Source organism: Musa acuminata, chromosome BXJ1-1, assembly GCF_036884655.1.
Source record: "Musa acuminata AAA Group cultivar baxijiao chromosome BXJ1-1, Cavendish_Baxijiao_AAA, whole genome shotgun sequence".
Taxonomy (NCBI): Eukaryota; Viridiplantae; Streptophyta; class Magnoliopsida; order Zingiberales; family Musaceae; genus Musa; species Musa acuminata.
The window spans coordinates 10,014,849-10,037,504 of NC_088327.1; the positions used below are offsets into that span (position 1 = coordinate 10,014,849).

At 37.4% G+C, this 22,656-nt stretch overlaps 3 protein-coding genes and 1 non-coding gene across 4 annotated transcripts; 3 read left to right on the top strand and 1 right to left on the bottom strand.

Annotated features, from left to right (window-relative positions):
- The first annotated feature begins 1,342 nt into the window (after positions 1 to 1,342).
- LOC135672117 (CMP-sialic acid transporter 2-like) lies at positions 1,343 to 7,090 on the top strand. The gene is made up of 15 exons (XM_065180570.1): positions 1,343 to 1,514; positions 1,936 to 1,999; positions 2,089 to 2,152; positions 2,237 to 2,348; positions 2,477 to 2,556; positions 3,515 to 3,590; positions 3,671 to 3,771; positions 4,718 to 4,789; positions 4,951 to 4,999; positions 5,096 to 5,137; positions 5,291 to 5,412; positions 5,520 to 5,579; positions 5,655 to 5,703; positions 6,417 to 6,511; positions 6,703 to 7,090. Exons 1-15 carry the CDS (start codon positions 1,488 to 1,490, stop codon positions 6,752 to 6,754), a joined length of 1,065 nt encoding a protein of 354 aa, XP_065036642.1. The 5' UTR covers positions 1,343 to 1,487; the 3' UTR covers positions 6,755 to 7,090.
- Positions 7,091 to 7,671: 581 nt separating this feature from the next.
- TRNAQ-CUG (transfer RNA glutamine (anticodon CUG)) lies at positions 7,672 to 7,743 on the top strand. The gene has a single exon. It is a non-coding gene; the product is annotated as a tRNA-Gln (tRNA).
- A 1,331-nt stretch (positions 7,744 to 9,074) lies between these two features.
- On the bottom strand, positions 9,075 to 11,673 carry LOC103993330 (exopolygalacturonase-like). The gene is made up of 6 exons (XM_009413358.3): positions 11,314 to 11,673; positions 10,904 to 11,044; positions 10,447 to 10,623; positions 9,949 to 10,238; positions 9,632 to 9,860; positions 9,075 to 9,507 (listed from the first exon to the last, which is right to left on the bottom strand). Exons 1-6 carry the CDS (start codon positions 11,470 to 11,472, stop codon positions 9,283 to 9,285), a joined length of 1,221 nt encoding a protein of 406 aa, XP_009411633.2. The 5' UTR covers positions 11,473 to 11,673; the 3' UTR covers positions 9,075 to 9,282.
- A 1,269-nt stretch (positions 11,674 to 12,942) lies between these two features.
- Positions 12,943 to 22,271, top strand: LOC135672123 (uncharacterized). Its single transcript, XM_065180576.1, has 16 exons — positions 12,943 to 13,157; positions 13,308 to 13,468; positions 13,918 to 14,022; positions 14,108 to 14,179; positions 14,264 to 14,335; positions 14,426 to 14,662; positions 16,445 to 16,555; positions 16,644 to 16,757; positions 16,857 to 16,973; positions 17,836 to 17,904; positions 18,003 to 18,109; positions 19,167 to 19,250; positions 19,338 to 19,434; positions 20,192 to 20,314; positions 21,251 to 21,435; positions 21,739 to 22,271. Exons 2-16 carry the CDS (start codon positions 13,355 to 13,357, stop codon positions 22,019 to 22,021), a joined length of 1,890 nt encoding a protein of 629 aa, XP_065036648.1. The 5' UTR covers positions 12,943 to 13,157; positions 13,308 to 13,354; the 3' UTR covers positions 22,022 to 22,271.
- The last annotated feature ends 385 nt before the right edge of the window (positions 22,272 to 22,656 follow it).

The following is a 22,656-nucleotide window of genomic DNA, read 5'->3' on the forward strand; positions in this document are numbered from 1 at the left end:
ATCCGAATCTAAAACGATACAATGGGTCGCTTTGTTCATCCCCTTTTACCTGTAACTTTGGTATTTATGCTTGTCCTTGTTGTTGTTGACCTTCCTCCAACCATTGTCTTATAATGACCCCGATAAGATGCTTAAGATCGTCGAATGCCGTAAATATTGAGTACACACATTGGTAGGAAAGAGCATGAAGATCTTTATGATCCATCTGAAGTGCCAACCCATCTTTGTGATCCATTTGATGGAGCAGTTTGCATGTTCTTCGTAGTCATGCCTGTCAAGAGATTTGAAGTGACGTGGTCGATGTATGCGAAAGCATGGTTTGCTTTTGATGCTAATGGAACTATCCAGTATTTTCAAAGACATTCGGGTATTCGCCTAGGTGCTCGAGCGAGATGAGGCAAGACCTAAATGCTTTACATTACCTTGGGCGAGGCGTTTCGACGAAGCCTTGGTTTCGAACGAAATTACGGGTGTTTCAATGAAGCCTAGGCGTTTCGATGAAATTACGGATGCTCGCTTGAGCCTAAGTCTCGAACACTTTGGGCGAGTGCTTGAGTAAAGTTGGGTTAGTGTTCGAGCCTAGTTATTTTGAATAAGCAAGTTCGTTTAATCAAACCAACTAATGTTACCTTAACATAAAACCTGCACCATTCCACGCCCAAGCCACTAAAATAAACCCAAAGTGAAACCCTACGTCTATCGTTGTCGTCTTCATCCGTAATTTCACTGTCGCCACCTTCATCTACACTAGTTAGAAACCTCTTTAGCATAGATCTTCATCAAATACACTTTCTTGATCATATTCTAATTCTCTTAAGAGTTAGAATTTACGAGTTTTAAGTTCACCTACGTAGAAATCTCACATTGATATGAAAACACTACTTCGAAGTTAATACTCAATTCAAATTTTATCTTCTTTTGAAAACATTACTAAAACATAACAATATATATATATATATATATATATATATATATATATATATATATATTGGAAGTCAGTGATATAAGGACCAATCAATGAATATACACGTACATATAAAAATTAGGGATATAAGATTGTTTAAATCTATATCATTCACGAATCTTAAGGCGGTTCACGAGATATCATTTAAAATTCAAAAAAATGATCAGTGTGGTTTTATCTTACAAATAAAAACTGTTCTTATAACTTTGATTCGGTCTTTTTTTTATTTCATCAAAACTGACTCCTTTTAAGCTGTCATTTTCTTAAGCGTTCATCCATTTTCATCAACAATCTCAATGCGGCGCTCGGAGGAATGGAGGGTAGTGATGAGAGATCGGGACGAGTTGGAGAGGATCCCGAATTCGTTCTTCTATTCTTCATCGTCACACATCGACGAAGCTGGCGTCGGTGATTGGGATGAGCGAGTGGGAGTGAGAGAGAGAGAGAGAGAGATCAGTGAGAGCGGTACGAAGCGATCCGACCCTTCGCCTTGGCGCTCTCCCCCGCCCTTTGTGGCTGGACGATGGAGTACAGAAGAATCAAGGATCAGGTAACTCTCGCGTGCTTCTCCGATCGGGTTTCGGATGCGAATCTGGCATCGATTTCGCTGGATCTCCTCGGAACCATACGAAAGCTTACGAAAGAAGGGTTCCTGAGACCCTCTTCTGTGAGATTCTGGATCTGTTCGCGGAATTAGATGTAAAGGAACTACTCCAAGAATGCATTAACCCCTTTCCTAGGTCTTTCCTTCATTGCCGTTCGGGATATCTGCTTGCATTTTCCCTATATTTATCCTTTGACCGGAGATCTAAAAGGGTTTCGTGGCTGCTTGCGTTTTGAGAATTTCTCTCTCTTTTATCGGCTAAAAATGCTTCTCTATCTGAAATTCCTCTAGTCGATGTCTGTAGTTAGTCCACTATTGCTTCTTCTTTCTCTTGAATGCAACAGGATAAATAGTTTGGAATTTACAGGAAAATTATGGTGAGAAATCGCAAACTGATGTGGAGAATCAACATGGGAAGCCTTTTTCTGTTGGTACACTTCTGTCATGTTCAGGCTAATATCCTGATTTAGTGGTGAATGAATTCCTTCTGCTGACCATTGTAAATGGTATTATATTATAGGTGCAGCTGATAGCGTGCCTAGCTCCGGAGTTAGCTCGACCAACAAATCCAATTGGAAGCTCAAGTAACAATTCTTCAGAAAATGTTTGAGATTACATGCTATGGTTTGTAGTAAAAACATCTTATTCCACATTGTCTGTATTTTAAGGTCGGTCGTCACTATCGCTTTGACATTACTTACAAGCTCACAAGCAATACTCATTGTGTGGTCCAAAAGAGCTGGGAAATATGATTACAGTGTAACAACAGCCAACTTCTCGGTTAGTGTCCATTTGCTGCAATCAGTTCTACGTGCACGTTACGTTTCGGTTGGATATTCATTTCATACAATGAGAAAGAACTGGCAGCTCCCGTGTCATCATATATACCTTACTTTTTAACTTGCTAGGTGGAGGCTTTAAAATGCACACTGTCACTTGCAGCACTGGTTAGAATATGGAAAAGTCATGGTGTTACAGCGGATAATACGTAAGCTTTGGTCTACTATTACATCCTGTTTATGGTGTTACTCCACAGGAACAGCGATTATCTTTCTTATTTAGGGATGAATATTTTAGTTGTTGTTAAAAAGGTTTGTAGGAAGTCTTATTCCATTTCAAGATTGGCCTGCTTTTATTGACTGATTGTACCCCTGTACAAACTTGCATCTGCCATCTGAACATCAGGATGTGATTGCTGCTATTTTTATATTTTACACCCCTAAATCATTTATATTGACCCCCATAATGAGAAAGGATTCAGAGAACATGTGCTTTGATGATATATCTGTGGGTTATTCCATTTTACCATTCAGGAACATCACAAGGCTATCTTATGCTATGAACAGAACTCCGTATCTTGTTTATTCTCATGTTACACTATTTGCAGTAATTAGCAGCATTAAGAGCTGTCTTTGAGGGTATAGAGGTGACTCAGCATCTGTCCAAGCATGTTTTAATTGAACACTGTTACACTAACCCGCACATTTCATGTAAAATAATCGCATGAAATACTTGGAAGTGCTTTGAGGTTTCATCTGATATCCAAGCAATAATTGGTCTATTCATTTATGTGGTTGTCATTGTAATCAAGATGTATTTAGCAATAGCAAGTTTCTTTTGATCATATCCCGCCCTCGCCATTACCCTTTGCAAAGGGGAAAAAAAAAAAGTTCTTTGATCATATGCTCAACCACAAAATATGGTTTATATCATACTTTTGTAATTTAAACAACAGTTAAATGTAAACGTATTATTATAAAGCTGTTTTTTTATCTGAGACATATTTCTATTGATATGTTGGTCAGCATTTTAACATTTTGTACATTCTTCAGATATAATCGTCTTGATCAGAATAACATTGATTTTCACTACTGTAATTTGTTGAGAATTTAAATTGATTTTACTCTGTACATCGACTAATTGCTCTATTGATCTTATGATATTAGGTTAAGTACATCTTTTGAAGAAGTTAATGTTTATCCTATCCCTGCAATACTCTACCTTATTAAGAATTTACTACAGGTACAGAAATTCTTAGTTTCTCATTATATATTATTCTGCTTATAGAACATAATGTGCAAGTAATATTGTGTTGAAACCAGTATTACATCTTCGCATATGTGGATGCCCCTGCGTACCAGATATTGAAGAACCTGAATATCATCAGCACTGGTGTATTGTATCGCATCATTCTAAAGAAGAAGTAAGAACTTTGTTTAGCAGAAACTTAACTGTTTAAACATCTGTTGAATGATTTACGTTGATGAGTTTTTGGAACCTAGTGTAAAACCATTTAGTGTGTTTGCAGATATTGCTCATCATTATTTATGTATAACTCAAATATCTTACTAGTTACTAGTTTCCTTGAAATGTCTTAGTCGGATAATTATTGTTGTATGCATACACTTCAAGTTCCTTAAAGTATTAGAAGCTTAAAATATAATAGATTATATAAATTTTGGTTTTTTGTCATGAGAAAACTACTATGATGAATGCTCGTTCTATTCCATCTACACCAAGTAGCATTTTTTCTCTTTTATTTAATTTTACATTAGTATGAAGGTTTCACTTTTAGAAGGGAAACTTTAGTGTAATTCTTTTTAGCTAGACTCTAGGAAACTGGTTATGTTTGACATCTGCCACGGATATGTTGAAGTTAATTCTCCATGTATCTTCCGTTCTGCATTCATTTGTTTTTGTTTAAAGTTTAATGATACTTATCTTCTTTCTGCATAGTTGCTAAATGTGTATTCCCAGAGTTTACAGATGGGGAACATCTCTGTGGATAGGAAAAACTTGGTGAACCACTATGTTATGTTATCCCATTTTTACTTTATCAGCTATTTCTTAGCATTGCAGAAGGCTTGAGATGTTCTAATTTCACCTAGGCCAATGCTTTGAGATATCTTAGTTCACAAAGCCAATACCTGGAAATATCGTATTTCCACATTATCCTGTGAGATTATAATCGTTGGGGTTTGAGCAGAGACTGTTGCATACCCAATTTTAGTTGGGACCTCCATTTTGGGTGGCTAATGGGGGACATGAATTCCACTATTCTATTCCTCCCCAACTCCCCAGCCAAACATTTTCATGTAACAGAAGCTCAGTGTTTGCTAACTTTGGTCACTCTTGATTCTTTGTTACAGGTTAAGTGAAATTCAGTGGGCAGCTTTTATTCTCTTATGTGCAGGATGCACGACAGCACAACTAAACTCTACGTAAGCATAATAAACTTGCCGAATCACAGTCTATGTCGCCTTATTGATATATATTATATAGTTTTGATTTTTTTACCTTTAATTATTCTATTCTGTCATCATGTTTTTCTTGATAATTTTATGTTTCTTGATTTGTATTTTCAATTCTATCACTCATGCAGTTCTGATCGTGTTCTTCAAACTCCATTTCAAGGTTGGGTAATGGCTATTGTGAGTCTCGAACCTGACCAAACTATGTCTAATTTGGTTTCCGTAATGAAGACTTAACTTTCTGATTTGACTCAACTTATGAAATGTGCTTTCCAGGTCATGGCACTTTTAAGTGGCTTTGCTGGGGTGTACACAGAGGTACCTTCTATGTGTGTGATAAACCAAGAATATGTTTCTGCTTCCCTGCTTTTTTTGTTTCGGCTACATCACAAAAGATGTGTGCTGTCAATATCTGAGAGCCATTATTATTTTATGATGAGTAATAATGTTTCTCTGTCTTTCAAATTGCAGGCTATTATCAAGAAGCGTCCTTCGAGAAATATTAATGTGCAGAACTTCTGGTTGTACGTCTTTGGAATGATTTTTAATCTAGTTGCAATCTGCATTCAGGACTATGATGAAGTCATGAACAAGTAAAATTTAGAAGCATTTATGTCTAATTCCTTTCTTGGATCCCACTATTGATCTCCCAAAACTAGACCCATTGTCTTCGACTTGACGGAACTTATTTTTAATACAGAGGTTTCTTTCATGGATATTCCTTTATCACAGTCTGCATGGTTCTTAATCATGCACTCAGGTATGATATACTCCAAGTATAGTTCGATATTATCTCTTTCTTGCACTTCTTTGAATTTTGATGCTTTCTTTACAGTGGTATTGCTGTTTCGATGGTGATGAAATATGCTGATAACATCGTGAAGGTAACAACACCTGGACCTTTCTTTCCATAATGAATAAAAAATTAAATGCTTTAGGCTTGTAGTGATTTACACTTGCACGATACACACTCTTTTCACACAATTGATTCATGATTTTGTCATCTATCAAATAAATTGGTGGACCAGTTTTACCTCCCATACTAAGTGGCATCCACTTCATCACATAAGACTACAATTGGCATTATCTGCGAGAGAAAGCCCTACACATTTTAACAAAATGAGTGTTTTAATATGCTGTCGGTCAGTTGCTAGTGATCCAAAGCATAATCTCGGACTTCTCTATTCTCTAATCTTTCATTGGTGATGTATCTTGTTGTGAGAAAAAAAATTGCCAAGTACAGAAAATTTAGGTTTCTTTGAGTGAAATTTTTCTGAAGAACATTAGCTTAAAGCATATTATACTTGAAAATTTTTGACTGATAGAGGTGATCTGGCTTCATCACCCTATTGGGATTAATCATTAAGGTGAACAAGTGAAAACAGTGTCATCAATGCAAGAGGTTATAGACCCCGAATGATCTATCAATTTGAATTGCATTTTAAATAGGTAAACAGTATCCAATATTTTAAAATCTAAAGCATCCACCAGATGTAGTGATTAGTGAAAGCTGAACACCAATTAGCAAATTGTGCCGATGTTCTTAAAAGTTAGATACGTTGTTCTCCCTGACTATTGAGTTGCCCACTATGTACAGGTGTATTCAACTTCAGTGGCAATGCTTCTAACAGCGGTTGTATCAGTGTTTCTTTTTGGCTTCCATCTATCGCTTGCCTTCTTTCTCGGGTCCACGTAAGTATCGAAGTCGCATCTTACTCTTTAAGAAATTCTCTATATTTGTTATGATGATTTATGTAAATCGATGTGATCCAAAAACATTAAAGGCAACTTGTTTCTACCATCGTGTTCAAACTGTCTGTTGAGGACCGAAACCTGTGTCCACTCATAATATGAATTGAAATTAACTGATTGTTTGCTTTCAGGGTCGTTTCTGTCTCTGTGTACTTGCACTCGATTGGGAAACCGCAACCGTAAAAATGAGTTGTTCTTGGTTTGGAGCTCAGAAGTCGACCAGAATAGATTGCCTCATCCCACACATTTTTGTTCCATCAAACACAACCATACATACGTCTTTCTGGATGCCTCATTCTAGTGTAAACACCTACAATCATCTTGATCAACTCTGCACCTGAAGTTTGAATTGGCTGCAGAGTTATCAAGGAACACTTCTTGCAGTAGGGTCACTTGATATTGTACTCGGGACATCTTGATCTACAACCGATGTATTTTTTTTGCAGGTAACAAAGACATGTTATGCCTCCAAGATTGTTAACAGAGTGCTTATATAGCCCTGTATATGGATTTATGGTATGCTATGAGGTGTGCAAAATGTCAGGATGAATCAGCTGCTATTTTATTTGGCATGTCTCTTTGCCCCCACATGGTTTTTATTTGTGGGAGGACAATATCAGTGGAATAGAACTCACTGGGCCGTCTATACCGTGAAATCACATTGCTCTTCTGTGACTCATTGATCTATCGATGGCTAATTCTTCTCCGTTGTTGGTTGCTCCGACGAGTGCCGGAGCTCCCGCGACAAAGCTAATCGAACTCTTCGAGTCCTGATGTATATAAGCACGGCAAGCTTCGAGGAGACTCCAAATCTACGAGGCCAAGTCGAAGCACTTTGACGAGACTAAATAGGAAGAGCAACGATTTCGCCGACAAGAAGGTGTGATTTGTTCTGCGGCCGAGGATGATCTCGATGTGGCCACCGTCAGAGGGTGCGAGGAGGTGCGGGAGGACAGCGAAGAGAGCCCGTCGAAGAGCACCAATCGGTGAACGTCGCCATTGAAATCGCCAGCTCAAACTTGGAGTTCTTTGGTGGGTTGAGACTTCTACCTGCGTCTGATATTATTTAATAAGATAAAAGATAACGACATAACATCAACGGTCCCATGGTCTAGTGGTTAGGACATTGGACTCTGAATCCAGTAACCCGAGTTCAAATCTCGGTGGGACCTATTTTTCTATGTTCTTTATTTCCCCTTTTAGCCAACCATTCGTCACAATAATAAAAAACATAAAAATAATTTTGCAAGAATTTTATTAGAATGTACAAAATTAGGAAACAATTACAACATGTCATTATAAAATATTTTACAAAATCACAAAGAGTCACCATAATTTTATATATATATATATATATATATATATATATATATATATATATATATATATATATATATATATATATATATATTGCCAGCCACTCATCACAATAATACAAAGAACATAGAAATATTTTTGGAAGAATTTTATTACGATGCACAAAATTAGGAAACACTTTCAACATGCAATTATAGAATATTTAACGAAATCATATGGGTCACTATAATGAGAAGAATGAACATAGGAATATTTTTGGATGCCTTCTATTACTATTTATCTTGTTCATTTCATTTTGCCACCCACAATAATGCAAAGGACATAGAAATATTTTGGCAAGTATTTATTACGATATAGAAAATTTTGAAATGATCTCACATGTCATTATAAATAAAATATTTTACAAGATCACAAAAAATACAATAATACAAAGAACATAGAAAATATTTCTCCAAGAATTTTATTAGAATATAGAAAATTTTGAAACAATTTCAACGTGTCATTATAAAATATTATTTTACAAAATCATAGGTCCCAATAAAGCAAAGAACATTGGGAATATTTTTGCAAGACTTACGTTACTGTGTAATCTTATATTGTTCATCTCTTTTTGCCAGCCACTCATCACAATAATGCAAAGAACATGTAAATGTTTTGACAAGACTTTTATTAGAATGTAGAAAATATGGAAACAATTTCAACAACTCGCTATAAAATATTTTACAGCATCACAAGAATCACATTAATGCAAAGAACATATGAATATTTTTGGAAGACTTCTATTGCAGTGTAGAAAATTTGAAACGATGCCAACATGTCATTATAAAATACTTTGAAACATCATAACAGTCACAATAGTGCAAAGAACGTAGATTCGCAAGACTTTTTTTATAATGCAAAAAAAATTGAAATGATTTTGACATGTCATTATATAATGCTTTACAATATCATAAGAACCAGAAGAATGCAAAGAACACCGAAATATTTTTGCAAAACTTCTTTTATAATGTAGAAAATTTTCAAACAATGTAAATATGTCCATTATAAAATGCTTTACAAGATCACAAAAATTACAATACTGCAAAGGGTTGGACATAAGAACAACTGCAACAGCTCAATAAAATTAATTGTGAAAACAAGAATAGAATTCCATTCCAAATAACTGTCACATTTTGGTAAAATACTACAGAAGAAGGGCGACTTCAATGAGATCCACCACTTCCCGACATCCCTCACGGGTACATTAATCATCACAAATCATTACTAGATTTTGTGATCCTCACAAATTCACCTCATTACAAAAGCCCAACCTTATTCTGTGTTGAGCGAGATGGGTGCAGGTACACCTTTGCACCTAGTGATTATTGATACTACATGTTATCTCTGTGCCGGCATTACTGGCATGGTGGGGGAAAGATTTTGCCACTATACTCTGCCTTGGCATTGAGACAAGTGGAAAGCGTGTCTCCAGAACCGATATTTTTAAGGTTGATGTTGTGGAGGCTAAGCTTCTGGCACGGTGTCCCTTTGCTGCATCTGAGTATCACTGCCTCTGGCCTCTTTGTCGTTCCTCGGATGTTCTTGAAGTGGATATCACTGAGCTTTACGCGAGATGCTCTCTGGACAAATGCATGCAGGAAAGAGTTGGGTGATAAACATGTTTCACCATGAATTTAAGTTCGAGTTATGATGTCAAAAAATGAATTAGGATCAAGATGGAATTGAGATAGTTTAATTACTCACCGAATTGTCACACTTGGCAAAGGGGCAGTATGTTTGGTCTATGACGATGGGATAGTCGACATTCTTCATCACAAGGTTGTCAAAGGTCATGTTTTGAACCTTAGTAATGGCAGGTGAATTGGCCCATGTCTTGATCCGTACTCCATTCGTCGTCCCTTGAAAGGTGCTATCCTTTACGATAACATTCTTCACATCTTCTTCATCATTGTACCTCCCCAAGCTTCCAACACTGTCGTCATTGCCACCACCATCAATAAAAAAGAAATATACATAAAAAAAGAAAGGAATGATAAGCTCGATATGTAAAAATGGCTGACCTGATACCATGGCCAGGACCGCAAGTGATGCCGGAGATTGTCACTAGACTGTTGCCCTGACCGATCGAGATGCAATCATCACCTGTCGCAACCCTCGAGCTCGATATGGTCACACCCGTGCTGCCCTCCAGGTGAATGCCATCAGTGTTGGGGCTGGTGCCCGGGGCACTGATGGTGATGCCACTGCCCTTGAAGTTATGGCAGCCTAGCAGTGCCATGTGGAAAAACTTGCTATTGAGTGATGTTATACCTCTCAGCACCGTATCTTTTGTGTTCACGAACTTCACGGACTGCACACATTATAAGCAGAAGGCATTGTTAGGTCAAACATCTGCTGGTATTGCAAGAGAAAAAGAGAACAAAAAGGCAAAAGTTCAATGCATGGAGAGACATGTGGTGTTGGTGTGTGCCCACACAACCCTAAAGCATTGGCCACAAAACAATCCATATACTAAGCATTTTGCTTGCTCACAGAATAATAAGTTTCCATAATATTACCGTCGGCAGGACTTTGCAGTTCTTATCTTTGGGGCACTTGTTGAAGGGCCATGACACAGCTCCTTGACCATCGAAGGTCCCTCCGCCGGTCACAGTCAGTCCATCGACATGTCGAAACTCCACCCACCCCTTACCGTTTCCATATTTGCGCAAGTCCGTAGTCGCCCTCAGCGTGCCCTGTGTTTACACGTCCCGAAATGTCCTCGACAATCAGCTTGAATAACTCAATAGCATACTGCAATTTGTGTTCTTTGTAAAAAACTATAAAAGTTATCATGCATTGATCATCACCAGTAGCTGATCTTATGGTTGGAATACCATTTAGAACAAACCAGAGTGATCCCAAGTCTGGTATGAAACTAGTGATGCTTCTAAAAGCTCGAATTTTTGAAGCACTCAGGCTTCTAAATCTCAGTTTCTATCTTTCGAATGACCTTCGGGTTTAGTAAGAACTTACCTGCATTTCGAACTTCAAACTCTGCACATCTCGGCAGGGGCCATTGAATTCAATAGGGTTGAGGAAGTAGGTACCGCTAGGGATCAAAATCTTGACCTGCCCAGATGATTTGCAAGCTGCGTCCCAAGCTGCCAGGAACGCCTGCATCAGGCATCGCAGAGCATGATGAGCCGGTGAGTGAAATGGAGGCATGCAAGTACAGAATCATGTGCATCTTTAGCTCATAGATCATGAGAAAACATTCCTATGTTAATCCTTTCGGCCTTGCACCATAAAACCAAACTCCCTTTCTAGTCATTAATTCGTTGCAAATCAATAGTAAAACCAGAGATAAATCCTATAAAGATGTAATCTTTTTGTTACCGCAAGAGACAAAACCACAAACAGATGGGGGGCAGAGGAGGTGGGACCTTGGTGTCGTCGCTCCGACCGTTGCCCCTGGCACCATACTCCTTCACATTGAAGGTACCGGAGCTCTTGGGCTTTCCTCCGCTCACGTTGGTCCTCGCTCCGTCCACCGTCGCCATCCCATGGCAAATGATGCAAAGGTAAAGCAAGACTAGCTTCATCTCTTTCCGCGTTCGATCTCAGATCACTCTGCTTCTTGATTGGTTCCATCGCCGTCGGGAGGTGGGATTTATAGCTGTTCTCCATCCTCGAGCGTGTGGAGTTGCTTAACTACCGTTAACTACCTCCCCACTCCGTCCCAAGTTCTCAACCGTGACCGCCTCCCACGCCCAACCTCTGTTGACGTAGCTTCGCCTTCTCCCATATATAGCACCCCTGCCCGTTGACCTGCACAACGCAGACATCTCCTCCGTTGACCCTTGACTCGCATTCGAAGAGGTCGTCAACGCTTCGTAGCTGGGGAAGCATAGCGCGTTCGATCATCATCCATCCCATCACACGATTTTTGAAGATCATGATCGTTCTGAATCTCTTTAGACAGTGGTGAAAGTTGATGAGAAGAATTTACAATAATCGGAATTTAAAGCATCACAAGAATTACGAAAATTACCCAAATTTCTATGCATGATATGATTAGACCTCTCAGTATATAATCAACCAAAGAAGCTTCAAGATTGAAATGCTAATCAAATTAAGAATATTTTTATTTTTTCTAATAATGAACCAGCACATTAAAGTTAAGACACACAACAAATAAAGATTAAGATAACACTAATAGACCATCTAATTTAAGTCGGTAAAGTTCCGTTCTAATATATACTTTGCCCATGATTAATTTAGTGGGTAAAGATTTATTCTTTCGTACACGAATCAAATGATGGATATCATTCAAATAAATATTATTATTATTTAATTATATATATATATATATATATCGTGCGATATTCATTTTAATGCATACAACATATAATTATTGACATTCTAATAATATTTGATGACCTTCATAAGTAGGTTTAGTACAGTAATAAATTGATATTTTAGATGTAAAATTTGATGGATATAGTCTTTAAACCTTCACTTGTTTCTAAGTATAGTCTTTATATCTATTACATAACCATCAGATTATTTTAAGTGATTATTAATCATAATAATTTTTTAATCTAAATTAATGCCTATTTGGGTCAAAATAGTCAATCAATTTGCATAGAGACAAATAGCCACTCCATCCTACGGGTTAGAAATATATAAAATTATTAATTTATATATATATATATATAGATAAAAAATTGTTGATACTAATTGGTTGTCCTCTTTTACTCGTCATATTATTATTATTATTATTATTATTATTATTATTATTATTATTATTATTATTATTGGAAGGAAAGCTAATCTTAGTAATTTAATTTTCTTTTTCGTTTGCTGTGATGAGAACGGCTGCGTGTATTTTTGTTCTAATTAGTAAAGTTTATTATTATTATTATTATTTTTTATTCAGGAGAAAAAGAAAAGGACTCACAATTTATAACGAAAACAATTAATATAATAAGAAAATGTGGTTGGAATTCGACCCGTCTCTTATCAGCACACTATAAATTATCGGAAGCTTTAACGATGTGTCAGGAGTCCGGAGGGAGAAGCCACAGCACGTGCAAATTCCAACTGCTTTTAAGAGTCGAGTCACCGCGCGGGGGAGACCCGAAGAACCCTAATTCTTCCCCGCCTCCATCTCTCCTCGCGCTTCGAAGTCGCGATAGCCTCTTCCTCTGCTCCGCCCCCCAGACGAGTTCGATCAGCTGAGGAAACAATTTCTGTTGATCTGGGCGGCCGTCACCACGCATTCGCCGTAAACCATCTCTTCTTCGTTTGAAGTTTATGATTCGATTTGATTAGTAATCGTTCTTTTTATTCACGTGAATTTAGTTCGTAGTTTAGATTTTTTCGTGAATTTAGAACAGAATTCATGATCGCGAGGTTTTGTGGCTTCTTGGCTCAGTTCTTGCTGCCGGAGGAAAGGGCTTCGCGGAACCCGGTTGTGCGACGATGGGGGTGGAGTTGGCGAGCAACGACCTGCTAATTTACGAGGCTGAGGACGGATACCTCAGCGATTCGGAGGCTTTTGCTTCCGTTATACATGTTCTTGATGGCGTTCGGATGGTAAGCAACTCAAATAATCTTCATGGCCTGCAGCTCAAATAATCTTCATCGCCTTTCTATCCGATGCTTTTCTCACGAGAAACTTGTGAGGTTCTCTAAACGAACCCATTATCTGTTTCTTCAAATGGCCACAATAAGAAAGGCGATGAATGTTGATCCCCTGTTCTTGTTTTAATTCAAAGAGCTTCTACTCGATGAAGATTTAACACTCCAAACACTGTACCTCTTAGCGAATCCACTCTAAGATGCTTCTTTTTTTATTATTCCTTGTGTTAGACGTTTATTCAAGACGATGCCACTTTGGTGATGTTCAATATAATGAGCACATGTTAGTAGTTTTGTGGATTCCACGGGAGAAGTTATATTTGTACCGTGCTATCTGTACTGTGTCTGCTATTTTGCTTTCTCGCGATGCCTAGACCGTGATTAACATGGTTATCTTCCTCCAGGCTCCAGTTTTGGTTGCTCAGAGTGATAGAGACCAGTATGACTACCTACTTAGCATTGTTGATCCAGGCAAGAGAATGGGCCCTGACGAGGAAGCTTTACTGGCGGTTGGTGATTTTACATGTATAAACTCAGAGATCCATACCAAATGTTTGAGACATTTGACATCCTTTTTTCCTTTTGATTCTCCAGACAGTGCTGAAGGCGCTATCAGGAGCTGTCTCCAAGATAGACATTATGTATCACGGTTCTCTGTTGAGCAATGTATGTCCTAGGAGAGTTCAGTTATGGCTTTCCGTCTGCATGCACAATAGCTTGTAACTCAATTATTTGTGATTTGTTTGTCAGATTTTTGGTTTGTGCCTATGGAACTATGGGGTGGACGCCAGGAATGCTTTGTTGGAATTAATTACTACTTTGGTATGAGTCTTCATAGGGTGAAGAATATTTTACTATAAGCTCTATTGGACATGCATTACTTATGTGATTCTTTTCCTCTATTGTTGCCAGGCTGCTGTACCTGACAAGTTTCTTGATGCCTGTTTACATATGCTTGTGGTTAACTTTCTACCACCCCGAAGACTAAGGGAGTCCATTAGTCAATCACGATGGCTCACAAGAAAGAAAGAAATTCATAATGAGCTTCACATGGCATTGCATTATATTACTGTTATAATACCTCTTGCTCCAATGAAGCTGAGGAATGTAATTGACAAAAGAATGCCAAGATACACAGATCCCAAAGATGTAAGTTTTTAGACCTTTGATTGTTCAATCCTCAACTTTACCTTCTAAAACTAGACAAAGAATGATGCTCAGTAACTCGACAAGTTTATTGTGATCTGCAGATTGACATATCAATATAACCATGTTTTTTTCTGCATTCTTTGGACTGTTGTTAAAAACCACTTTTGCATATGGTGCCTATAGGCTATCTTATGTTATATGTTGTCAAGTTTTGTTTTCTGTCCCCAGTTTAATCCAGCGATCCAGACTTTATCTTGTAGATGCAAAATTCATTATATATGAGTATTTGTTAACGTCCTTTTGCTGCTTATGGATAAGAATTGGATGGATATCTATAGTCTTGTCATCGACATTCCATCCAGCAGAAGTCTAGAATCATGCTGAGCTAGTTGTGAATACACTTGTGTTATGTTTACTTCCGAAAGCAAATTTTGATAGTCATCTTGATTCTTCCATTGATTTGAGTACCGAAAGTATGAAAATATGTGTTGCTTCTTAGATTGAAATCCAACTCTATTTTCCCTTCTATTTATCATCTGCAAGCCAAAGAACAGCCAACCTTTACTTTTCCGTCACTAGCAACTGATTGTAGTAGCCATGGCAATGGTGATGATGGCAGTGGCAGTGATAATCCTTGTGTGGTGATGATGACTGACAGTGCCAGCACCAACAAGACCAATAGAGTGGGAGCACCAGCAATGACAAGGGTGGTAATATGGAGAATGACGATGGAAGCTTCGTCACGATAGTGATGGTGGCAATGCTGATGATGGGGCCTATGGCAGCAACGTCATCATTGACAACGGGAGCTGGGAGCAACAACTGGGTAATGTTGATAAAGGCAACCTATAGCAGCGTATGATGATGGTGGCATTAGTGTGATATGCTAGTGATGGTGTCAGCTGTATTGAGTACAATAATATGAATGATCAATGATGGCTGTTGTTGCAGCAGAAATTCAAACCTGAACATCTGATTAGTTTTGGCCAAAAGGAATGGAGAACATGAATTCAAGTTGATTAGGGATCAACTTTTCAGAAAAATCTATTTTGAGTAAGAAGATTGGATTACTAGAGGATTGGCGTTGGTGTCAAGTTGAGCTTGTTAATTTGCAATTTAGGTGATGAAAGATTGAGTCGAGGAAACAACCTTCGCTTGGAGCATGTTGTGTGCCTTGACATTTTCCTAACTTTACATTGATGGGAATCTTGTGCACTTGGCCATCCTTTATCATTGCACTTACCAAGTTTCTCTTCATCTTTTGATCTTTATGGAAAGTTCTTTGAAATCTACAGATTCCTTGGTCATCCACTTTTGGCACATCTGTTTTTTTCTTTTCAATTCACTTTACTCTCTATTGCGCCTTTGCAAGTTCTGAAATTGTCTCATACTTCAGCATACAATTATCAGTTGATATTGCTAGTTGCAGTTGGAAGCTTGATAACAAGGTGGTCAGGAAATCCAAGTATCTATAAGTATGCTTATGTATCTACTTTGAGGAAGACACCTCACTGTATCTATAGAGGATGGATCTATCATGTTATGGTTGAAAATAGCAGGGAGTTCATTTTATGTATGTAATATAAGTTATCAATATTTTAGCTTTAAAAAGCATCAACTTTCTGTTACATTTTTTCCATGGTAAGCCTAGACACATGATTTTGCACAGAGGTTAGGTTTTATCATGCTCCTGTATTGCTGGTTTCTTTAAGCTGATGTGGAATTTGTTTCTACCTACAATAAATCTTGGATAAAGATTCATCAAGTCTCTAACATATGCAGGTGATTGTATTATTTGTGGAATGCATGCTTGGGCTGGAGAATGATGAAGTTGGAGAATTCCTTGGAAGTACATTGTTGGCGAAGGTGGTGGATTTGCTCGCAGATTTGGATGTGAGTTTTGGTCCTGTTGGTTGCTGTATGAGATTGTGATTTACAGTTAAATGAATGGCCTTTAATGCTCAGTCTTTTAGTGTTTCAGGTAAATATAACTTGGGAGGACATTCTTCAGGAAGAACATAACAAGGGCATATTTGAAATGGAACTTGAAGATTGGGATGATGATATGGATAATGTTGCTAAAGCTGGCATAAAGGTTAACAAGAAGAGTGGATTGTGGGATATAATGTTCCAGTTGAAATCTGTTAATACTTTCTACATACTTATAATGGGGAAATGTCTCTCAATTTTTCAGCTTCCTATGGAGAATGGGGTTCTAAAGGGCAATGCTTATGCTGATAAATTGGATGGTTTGATGGTGATAGTATGTGAACATCTTAAATTGCGTGCAGATAGTGGCCATTTATTAAATGTGAGTCCCTACAGGAAAATGTATATTGTTTTTTGAAGATTTGCAAGGCCTAAAAATGTCTGTATGAACACAGAGTTGGTGAAATTTTCAATATGATGTTTACCATTTAAACATGCATGTTTGATATGTGATAAAAATTTTATAGGGAAAGAAAACAATATTTTCCTTAAATATATTGGCAGTGGGTACTTGAATTTTCAACATCCATTTTTTTGGCAATAAAAAAGAAAGATCAAAAGAGTGACTGAAACTAAACATGTTTGATAGGAATTAGGAAATAGACACACGAAGAATATTTGTAAATACTAGCATTGTCTAGAACCAATGTTAATATATGTTGGCTATTAGACTACTTAGATAATATAGTGACTGTATGATCCATTCAGCATTTAAAGCATAGCAGCATTTAAAGCATAGCTGTTTGTTGGTGATTTCATGTTTTATTTCGTGCAATATCCTTTTTGTATTAATGACTGTGATTTTACTTGCAAATAATATTTTATTTTTTTCCCTTTAGTATACCACCTTATGATACATAAAATAAGTTCATTTGAGAAATCCTAGATGACATTTATCCATATAAATTGTACCATTTGCCAAAAGTAATGATATTTCTTAGTGATATTTAACAGATCACTTTATCATCTAGTCTAACATGAGTAGGCTTTATTGACCACCTAATAAAGAAAAATAACTGCTCAAATCAGAAGCTGCTGTTGTAAGTGAATTGACTTATCTGTTCTACATGTTATCAAATAGAGTAACTTCAGCTAAACTTTGACGAACTACGTCAATTTACTGCCTTCAATCACTTCACAGAAAATATTTTGCAACCTTATTTTTTGGTCTTATTTTGGTATAGGTATTTGAAACACTCTCAGAGATCTTTCGAATAGCCGTGCTAAAACTTCACAAGTCAAAATTTGCTCAGGTAGTTTTTTTTCTATTCTTTTATGCATATACAATATTGTTACTGGTCTATGTTTTGGTGTTCTGTAAATGAGTTAAACTTCCGTTTTCTTTATGCAGTTCCTGATGTTCTATGCCTGCTCACTGGATCCTGACATTTGTGGACTGAAATTTGCTGTTCTGCTCACAGATATTTTTGTTTCAAAACATGAGGACCCAGATTCCAGGTAATTTGGGAATTTCAAACTGAACATGTTATTAAATGTTACATGTGATTCACTAGTTACTGCTGTTTTTTTTTTTCTAATTTGATAATAGTTGATATCATGGAACTCCTCGTTTGGGCTGGCATGGATTGGTAAGCGTGAATCAGTACATGGACCCAGTCTGTTCTAATTTAAAATAAAAAGTAAAAAGATTGAAATTAGGGCTTGCTATCTCGAGGCCTCTTCTCCGTGGAACATCTTCGTGTCGCCACTTCTCACCTCTCCTCTTCTCGTTGTTGTCTGCCACTGCTACCTATCCTTTTCATCCTGTTTCCTCCTCTTCCTCCACCACCGACCTTGTTGTATGCTTCCTTCGCCTTTTCTCTCCTTTTTCCAATATCTCTTCTTTTTCCTTCTCTTCTTTCGCTGCCTCCTCTTCTTTCTCTTCCTCTTCTTCCTTTTCCTCCCTCTTCCTCTATTGCCTCATCTTCTTTCTTTTCCTCTCTCTTCCTCTTTCGTCTATCTCCTTCTCTCTTCCTTCCTACTTTTACTCCTTCCTCTTCCTCTCTCTTCCTCCACAGCCACCTTTTCCTTCCTCCTTTTCTTCTAGTCTTTGGTACATACCGGTGTCCCATGAGTCAGCACACCGAAACCAACCAATACATGTCAGTTCAGTCGGGGACCGGTACGAAATTACAATACTTAGTTGATATTTTTTACTAGACATTGAAAAGTGAAAAAAAAAGTACTTGAGTTTATGGCTTCAACTGAATTTTATAATAACCGTAAAGCAGCAAAGCATACATAATAGCACCTTTTTATGTAATAGCTTGGAGTTGGACATTTATTTCTGTTGGTCTGAAAAGCTGGTTTTTGTGGTTTTAGTGACCCAATGCTGGATATCACATATACCATTCTGTGGTTAGCATGTTCTTCTGGTTATGCTTATGTTGGAATAGCTAGGTTAATAATCTGTTGCTTTGCTAGAAACTAAAATGTTTTTTTTTACCAGACCTTTTCATTGTTATTGTCTGATAAAGAGTGTTATCTGATTTCTTTGGGGGTTTCGTTAATGTAGAATGAAGGCTGTTTCATATCTTGCAAGTTATCTTGCTCGGGCAAAGTTTATTTCATCTTCCCTTGTTGCAAGCATACTTAAGAGGTTTGAGAATATCTCTTTGGTCATTTTGTCTATTTTTTCTCTATATTTCACTAACTTATCTGGTCAACATTTTATATCCTGGTTCAGATTAGTGGATTGGTGTTTTGAGTATTGCCAATACCAAGATAGTCAGGAAAAAAAGATCAATCCTCAAGCTCACCAAGTCTTTTATTCTGGATGCCAGGTAATTTTTTTAATTTTCCTGATTTGAAGGTCTTCAGCATGCCATGTTCTTATGTTGCATAATGAGAATATGATATGTGATTATGTGCTGATCATCTTTTATTCGTACACCTAACCAGGATGTCATATATTGTATGTCTATTGAAGTAACTGCTTGATGTTGTTTTTCTCTCTTCTTGGAGAAAAAGTGTAGTTTTCCACATTGTATATTACAAGAATAAACAAAAAGATAAGAGCTAGTGGAAGGTTGGACCATTAGCATTTTTTTTCTGACTATATTCATTTTTGGACAATTAGTGTGCTTGTGGCTTCTGAAAAGTCTTGATTTGTGCTCAAGAGCAGTCTTTCAGATTCCTCCAATTCTTACATGACCCATTCAGAGATGGAGAGAATATCTTAACTCTGTTAAAGATGGAATCCCTCGATTGTAGTGTCTGTCTTGATATCTACCTCTTCATTCACAGTATGCAAACCCAGTTGACAACTTTGTAGCCTATCTCAACTTAAATGCTATATTAATCAAATGAGATTTCTTGATGGGACTGCAGTTATGGAGAATTTTATCATCTTGAATTAGCATAAAATCTTTATCTAAGATATGGCTGTTAGTTGAACTGCGAGGCTATGTTATTCAAAACATGTAGTCTCGACGATATAATTTTATCATGTTGTATGATTAGTGCCTTGTTACCTTTTAGTTCCCACTCATGTAAGCTTTTTTCTTTCTCAATTTAATTTTTTATTTTTTTTTCTTGTAGGCTGTGATGTACATTCTCTGCTTTCGCATGAGAGCAATCTTGGATGTCTCTCACCTCAGGCAGCTGCTTTTCCATATGCCTTTGGTTTCAATCTTGTGTCACCCCAATTTGGATCCTCTTAAGGTGTGTGGAAATTTATGCCTTTTTGCTGTTAGGAAGTTAATGGTTAAGCCTGACTGTGGTTGGAATATTTGGTAAAAGCTTTAATTGCTAAAATATTTAATTGTCTAAAGGGATATTATGGGCATCACTTAGTTTGGACACACACACACACACACAGAGTATATAAAACAATAATTAGACTGCAATTTTGGGCATGTCTGCTATTTAGGTAATCTTCAGGACGTAGGAAAGAAGTCATTAATGTGGATGTTCATTCACATCCCAAGTTTCTGAGAGCATGGAATCTGCTGAGAGGTGAACTCAACAAAGGTAACAAAAAAAGAAAAAGTGGGAGGACAAAAGAATCATGTAGAACAATACTCAGAAGTCAGAACTTTCGTTGTGCAACTATTGGTGAAGTCAGAGGAGGAGCTTCAGTGCCATGGAGTAGGGTGCAAGAATGGTTTGGTAAAACCTAATACAAGAGTCTTTCTCAGAGAACAATAGCATCGTCTTTCATAACTTCTCAAATATGATGCCTTGAACTCAAGTGTCAAATGTGCATATGTGGGATGTGTATAAATGAAGGGTTAAAATCTTTACTGGGCCCTCTAGAGCCCTTGATGAGCTAGAAATATGGGATCGATCCTCTTGGAGTTGTGAATAAATGCAAGACACCATGTATGTTTTATGTTATCGGAATTTTTTTTGGGGGTTCCATGTGACGGATTGATAAATCTCTAGTTGTCTCCATGTTCACAACAATAAGAATCCCTGATATTTCAGAAATGTGACTCACATCGAAGCGGACTCATGTTTTATCTGCATTGTTAATACCTTTTTGCTTTGAATGATTATCTAGAGAGGTTAAATGACAAAAACTTTCATGGTTGCTAATTTCTGTGACGTTCATCTGTCAACTGGATATGTTCTGATATCTTTGACCGCATGATGCAGGTCTGTTTGCCTTCGATTGTGCAAGAGTTCCTGAGACAGGCAAAGGCTGGTCGGTTATTCAAGATATCAATACCTTACCTCGATGACAACTCACTAGAGTCTGAATTCTCCAAGGCTTTTGGAGGGATCGAGCGGTTGGACATGTTCTTTCCATTTGATCCATATCTACTAAAAGATTCCGACAGGTTTGTCCACATTACTGACACCATAACTTGTTTGGGAGTTTTCTTAATCTTATTATCTTGTAGCAAAATATATTTTTAGAATCATTCACTAGCATGGTTTCATGCTTCTGTTTTGAATTTTAGATTCTATCAGCACAGGCATGTGAAATCCACAGCTTTTAAATTCTTCTTTAGTAAGATCCTTTTAAATTCTTTGGTGAGATTATAAATATTGTTTATTATATTTATATATATACACACACATGCTATATTTGCTGCTTTCATTTTTGGACTCTTAAGCCATAACTTTCTTTTTTCCCAAAGATTTATGCGGCCGAATTTTGAGTTCTGGTCCATGGTAAAGACAACTTACAGCAACTGCAACAGCGAAGGCGAGGATGAGTTTGATGACCTCGACACCCCAGATTTCCCCGAGAATAACACCCATGATGATCTGGACCTCGACAACAGGGACGAGCTCGAGTTTTCTATGAACAAGATGTCAATCACTCCAAATCCCAACTTCCAACATCCAGTAATCACCAACTTCGACCACCCTTCACGGATGCCTGCAAGGATCAGACCATCAGTGAGCCCCCCTTGGTAGCCCCACCATTTAGTTCTCCATCAAAATATATACTCCGAAGGATTCCGAGAAAGGCCAAAATGAGATAAGGCAGCAGCTTAGCTAATATCGGATGGCTTCTTATACTTCTACATCGCTGTTGTAATCCTATTTTTGTTCTAATTTTTTGTCGATGCTTGGATACTGTGAAATAGAACGACTGGTGCAATTTTGATGCTCGATATATTATTCTTTGTGAAATTAATAAAATGCTTTGTCATATTAATATGAATTCTTTATTTCATGAGGAAGATCACTTGATTAGAGTGTTATTTCTTTAAATTTTTATCAAATTAATTTTTATATTTGATTTAATTCTTGTTGATAGAGATGTGAGTGAAAAAAATTTAAGAGATTAAGAGAATGAAATGACTTGAAAGAGAGGGAAGAAAAAGATTTAAAAAAAATTTTGAAGTCTGAAACATTATCGATTTGTGTAATAGTTATATTACGACCGTTATCAACCAGTTTTGTTACGTCCTTTATCAGGACACTGGTCACCGCCCGGTACACTTACTATGTCCGTGAACCGTCGTCTTACCCGACGAAGCGGCGAGCAGATCCTACCACTTCCCTGGGAATCCGTAAGTGGGCCGTGATGGGCATTGCAGGCCCGG